Genomic DNA, 5,484 nt, shown 5'->3' with positions numbered 1-5,484 from the left:
CCCATTCTTCTCAGAGTCAGCCACAGCTTGTTGTGATCCACACAGTCAAAAGCCTTTGCATAGTCAATGAAGCACAGATAGACATTCTTCTGCTATTCTTTGCTTTCTGCCAAGATCCATCTAACATTAGCTATAATATCCCTAGTGCCACGACCTCTTCTAAATCCAGCCTGCACATTTGGCAGTTCACTGTTGACATATTGTTCCAAATGTTTTTGGATATTTTCAGCAGAATATTGCTTGCATGTGATATTAACGATATTGTTCGATAATTTCCGCACTCTGTTGGGTCATCTTTCTTTGGAATAGGAACAAAATCTTTTCCAGTCAGTTGGCCAGCTGGCTGTCCTCCAGATTTCTTGGTACAACTTAATGAGCACATCCAGGGAAGCATATGTTTGTTTAAATAAATCAATTGGTATGCTGTCAACTCCTGGAGCCTTGTTTTTTTGCCAATTCCTTCAGAACAACTTGAACTTCTTCCTTCATCATCATATGCTCTTGCTCATATGTTATTTCATGAAATTCCTCTGTGTCAGCCAATTCCTTCTGATACAGTGACTCTCTGTACTCTTTCCATCTTCTTTAGATATTTCTTGAACCATTTAACATTCTACCCAGACTATCCTTAAATATTGCCACCCGTGGCTTGAATTTGTTTTTCAACTCCTTCAGCTTAAGAAACATTGAGTGAGTTCAGCCCTTTTGATTTTCTGACTCCAGCTCTCCACACATTTCATTATAGTATCTTGCTTTGTTGTCTGAGCTGCATTTTGAAATTTTCTGTTCAGCTCTTTGATTTCTTGGTTTCTTCCTTTTGCTTTGTCTTCTTGGCACTCTAATGCAATACTCAGAGTCTCATCTGACATCCATCTTAATCTTTTCTTCTTCTTCAGCCTTTGTAATGATCTTTTGCATTCTTCATGGACGATTTTCTTGATATCCTCCCAGAGCTCATTTGGTCTACATTCATTGGTGCTCAAGGCCTCAAACCTGTTCCTGAGATGGTTTTGAAATTCCAGTGTGACAGACTTAAGGTCAGATTTTGGTTCCTGTGGACTTGATTTAATTTTCCTTAACTTCAGCTTGAACTTGCATATGAGTAGTTAGTAAACATAAATAAATAGCTAAGTTGGATGAAGGGAAAGACAAGACACAATAACAGGTTGATCTGACATCATAACTAATTACATTAATCAATGACAATGAAGATTATAAAGCAAAATATCTGTGAATGATTATATGGGGAAAAAACAACAAAAACCCCACATTTGTTGTAACCTAACATGAAACAAACACCAGAAAGGCCAAAATAAGTTTAGGTAAAAGCAGTAGACTATTTCTTGGGAAACCCGAAGTACTGAGATTCCAGTACTCTATGTTGTAGGTTGGAGTAATGAAGCTTCAATTTGTTAATACCTCCTTCGATGCATACCCCTTTTCAATGTAACTTTAAAGCTTCTTGCTTAGGAGGTAGAATTTCTTTTTCTACCTTTGGAATCTAGGTTTGATCATGTAACTTGCTTTGGTCAATGAGATAATAGCAAACAGAATACAAGCAAAGGTTGGAAAATGCTTGCATATTGTGTCTTTGCTCTCTTGCTATTGGCCCCACTTATGGCCCCAGTTGTAAAAGCCCCGGCTTGCTTCCTGGTAGGTAAGAGAGAGACTACATAGACAGAGATTACAGTTATTCTACTTTAGGTCCCAGACACCTGAAGGAGATATTTTTAGATTATTGAACATCCCATTGACTGCAAAAATAAGGAACAAATCTACCTTGGAGGCAGTGCAACCAGGGTGATTTTTAGAAGCAAGGATGGTAAAACTTCATATTATATACTTTGGGGATGTTGTCAGGAAGCATGAGTACTTGGAAAAAGGCTTTATACTGGAAAAAATAAAGGCTCAGCAAGAAAGAGAAAGATTCTCAATGAGATGGACTGACACAGTGGCTGCAACAAAGGACAAGACCGGGCAAGGTTTCAATCTATTGTTCATAGGGTTGTTATGAGTTGTAGTTGCTTAACAACAGAAACAACACAATAAGCAAACTGTCTCAGATTAAGATAACAGAAAAAAAAATGATAACAGCTTAGCCAATCTACCATGAGAAACAGTCAGCTGTTATTTCAAGTCACCAATTTTTGGTTAGTTAAACAACAAACTAACTCATTGCTGATGAGTCAGAACCAATTTATAGTTAACCCTAAATTGCATTTCTGAGGCTATCAATTATACAGGAGATTGCCCATCCCTCTCCCTCAGAACTGCTTTTGGATTTGAACCACCATAGAGAGAGGTGTTGCCTTTGGGTTTGCTTTGATACACCATTTAAACAAAAACCATCTGGTCAATGGGATGAAGAAAATTCTTTTATCATCCTCTCAGTGCCATATTTTCAACACAGTATCATTCCTCCCTCTTTGCTCAGAGATGGCCTTTAAGTCAATACAGGTTACAGTTTAGACTCTTGGATCCTGTGGAGCTTGAAATTCCCTCCTTTAATCATCAGAAGGCTGGGATGATTTTATCTGAATGTTCTCTGAATCATTAGTTGCAGTTTGCTGAAATATGCTCGTCTTTTCTTCCTTTCATCTCAATTTATATAATAGCAGAAACAGCATGCTTTTTACCTCCTAAAACATATGCTAAAAAACCATAAATGAATAACAGAACCAGGCATTCTTATTGTAAGTATCTTTCCTACTCTTTAGCCTATTATTTTGTGACTATCCTCACAAAATTTAAAGGACACAGAACACTGAATCACCTTTAGGGCTCCATGGAGCATCATCTGAATTCTTCTTTTTCTTGTGTCGAGATTTCAAAGCAGGATCATCATCATCAGACTCGAGAGATGGATAGACTGTATAAATTGGGAAAAGTAGAGTTACTGAGATCTCAATAAAAATGGTGAAGACAGAATCATAACTACCTCAGCTCTTCCAACTCCCTCACAAGTGTACCATTTATTTAATCCATTTTAAACTGCAGGAATCCCTGAATATGCCATACACTTTTCATGAATTTTTGCCATTTCTGCAAATGTCCTTATTATGGCTTCACTTAACCCCAATTCATTCCCTTAAAATCCATTTAACCAATAATTTCATAAATTACTTATTCTTTAAAAATCATATCTTGACTCAACTCCTACAAGAAATTCTACCCCACTCCTTTATTTTTGGACCTTCAACAGCATCCTGTGCATTCCACAATTTACTGAGAGGGCAGATGTACACTATTTTATTTTATACCAATGAAGCCTAATACAATGCTTAGTAAATATGAGTAAATCTCAAAAATTCAGCAAAATTTTTTAAGCTGAATGCATAAAGAAATAGTTCATACATTAGTTATACAAAGAGAACAAAAAGACTATTCGGTTTGAACTAGGAACAAATTATGGGCACTGAATGCTCTCAATAACAATACACATACATATAATTTTCTCATCTAATACAAAATGGCTTGCCTCCGGAAACTCTATGTACGAACAGTGCTCAGGCTGTTCGTTCATAGGGTCACTATGAGTCATCTAGGACTCGATGGCATTAAACAACAATAACAATGACGACGATCAAGAGAGAGCTACGTTGGCCTAGTGGAAAGGAAGCTGTGCTACCATGCCGAAGGTGGGTGATTTTCATCTGTGGCCCTTGGCCAGGTTCAAATTGTCTTCCTGTCAAACATTCTTCTAGGTTGTATAGCACTGGTCTGTGCGTTGCTGTACAGAGGTAACTCATGGTTGCTGTGATGCTGAAGCCTGTGACAGTGATGTGCCAATCGTGGTAATAGGCACCCATGGTGGACAGTATTGGCTGGAGCTTCCCGACTAAATCAAGCCTGGAAGCAGGAGCGGCATCCACTTCCAAAATGGCTTGCCTCCGGAAACTCTATGTACAAACAGTGCTCAGGCTGTTCGTTCATAGAGTCGCTATGAGTCGTCTACGACTCGACGGCATTAAACAACAATACAAACATACATACAGTCTTATCACTTCACAGTCCATGTACAAAATATAAGATTTAATGGAAAACAGGGTCTACTCTACAACACAGATGAGATATAAAGGGAAAGAAAAAACTTCCTCAATTCCTATTCCTCTTAGTGACCAGCTTCCTATATCCTCTCTACTCTTAGAATTCTACTTCAAAGGAATTTCATTTTCTATTTCCAGAATGTGAGGAAATGAGTTGACTTTTTTTAGGGTTTCTCCTTGGACAAGATGTAAAATATCTGACTTTAATTTCTTAAATAAAAAAAAGTAAAAGTTCACTATTCCTAGAAACAAATGTCTACTAGCTACTAGTAGAACCTCTTGCAGTACTGTGGTTAAGACATTTTGCTGCTAAATACAAGGTTGGTGGTTCAAACCCATCAGTAATTCCATAGGACCAAGATGAGGCAGTCTGCTTCCATAAAGATTTATAGCCTAGAGAATACAATAGGGTACTTTTACTCTGTCCTACACAGTTGCTACAGGTTGGGTCGATGCTACAGTAGTGGACAGTAATAGTTCTTTTAGGAAGGTCCTATCCCTAATAGCTGAATGCCTGTTGGTGTTTAGTTTGAAATCCTAAACTGATCCAACAATTTTGTGATCTAGAGAAATTTCACTGAGTCCCAGTTTCTTCACGCAATTACACTTAAGTAACACATATCACTTACTTTTGCAAAGTGGTTGTGAGGATTGAGAAGGTATTCCATTTGAAGGTAAATGCCTTATTCTCCCTATATTATGGGGGCTAAGTATATTTAATAATCAAATCCAGGTATTGAAAGAAAACACATACATTTGTTGTGTGTACCATTGAGTCAGAACCAACTCACAGCTGACCCTCCAGTGGGTTTTCAGAGGCAATTAAGCATGGGAGCAGACTACCCATCCTTTTCCCGCAGAGCAGCTGGTGGATTTAAAACGTGTGCCTTTGGGATTGCAGTGTGGTTTCGTGCCACTAGGCCATGTGTATTAAAACAAAAGAAGAAAAGTAATATTAAAAAATGGGAGAGAAGGGAGCTTCAAGTTTCTGATCCACCCTTGAAGCAATCTTAGAGCTGGCAAAAACTCAGAGATGCAAATCTAACAAACTGACAGCAATCAAAGCATTGGTTAATGGGAAAAGTGGCTAAATTTAGGTTTTTACATTACTGCATTATGCTTTCAAAGCTGTCCATTTTTCAACAAAAAATTATGGCGGGAGTTCCGCCGCCAGAGACGGAGTTCCGCCGCCAGAGACGGAGTTCCGCTGCTAGACGGGCCGGGAAGAGACCCAGTCAGCCATCCACCCTGGAACTCCAGAGGAGCAAAGACTACCCAGCACTGTGTGACACCCCTGCAGCCCGCACCAGTGTGACCCCCGACACACAGGGTGCTGCTGCATAAACAACCAGCAGTGGCCAAGCCCCGCCCCCACCTCTTGGTGGTAGTGTCCAAGCCCTGGGCTCCTTACCCCCCTAGTCCCTTGCTTTCCTCCCCT

The 5,484-nt window shown here is 39.2% G+C and overlaps 1 protein-coding gene across 1 annotated transcript in view; it reads right to left on the bottom strand.

The window, feature by feature from the left end:
* Positions 1-5,484, bottom strand: part of PHF8 (PHD finger protein 8) — a 213,742-nt gene that overhangs the window by 37,918 nt on the left and 170,340 nt on the right. The window contains exon 19 of the mRNA XM_006898883.1: positions 2,774-2,869. Coding sequence (XP_006898945.1) covers positions 2,774-2,869 — 96 coding nt within the window. The remainder of the gene's footprint in view (positions 1-2,773; positions 2,870-5,484) is intronic.

Source organism: Elephantulus edwardii, unplaced genomic scaffold (genome assembly GCF_000299155.1).
Source record: "Elephantulus edwardii isolate Elephantulus edwardi_28Jun2011 unplaced genomic scaffold, EleEdw1.0 scaffold00239, whole genome shotgun sequence".
NCBI classification, from domain to species: Eukaryota; Metazoa; Chordata; class Mammalia; order Macroscelidea; family Macroscelididae; genus Elephantulus; species Elephantulus edwardii.
Note: the sequence above shows the minus strand (reverse complement) of the source record. Positions and strands in the feature narration are given on the sequence as shown.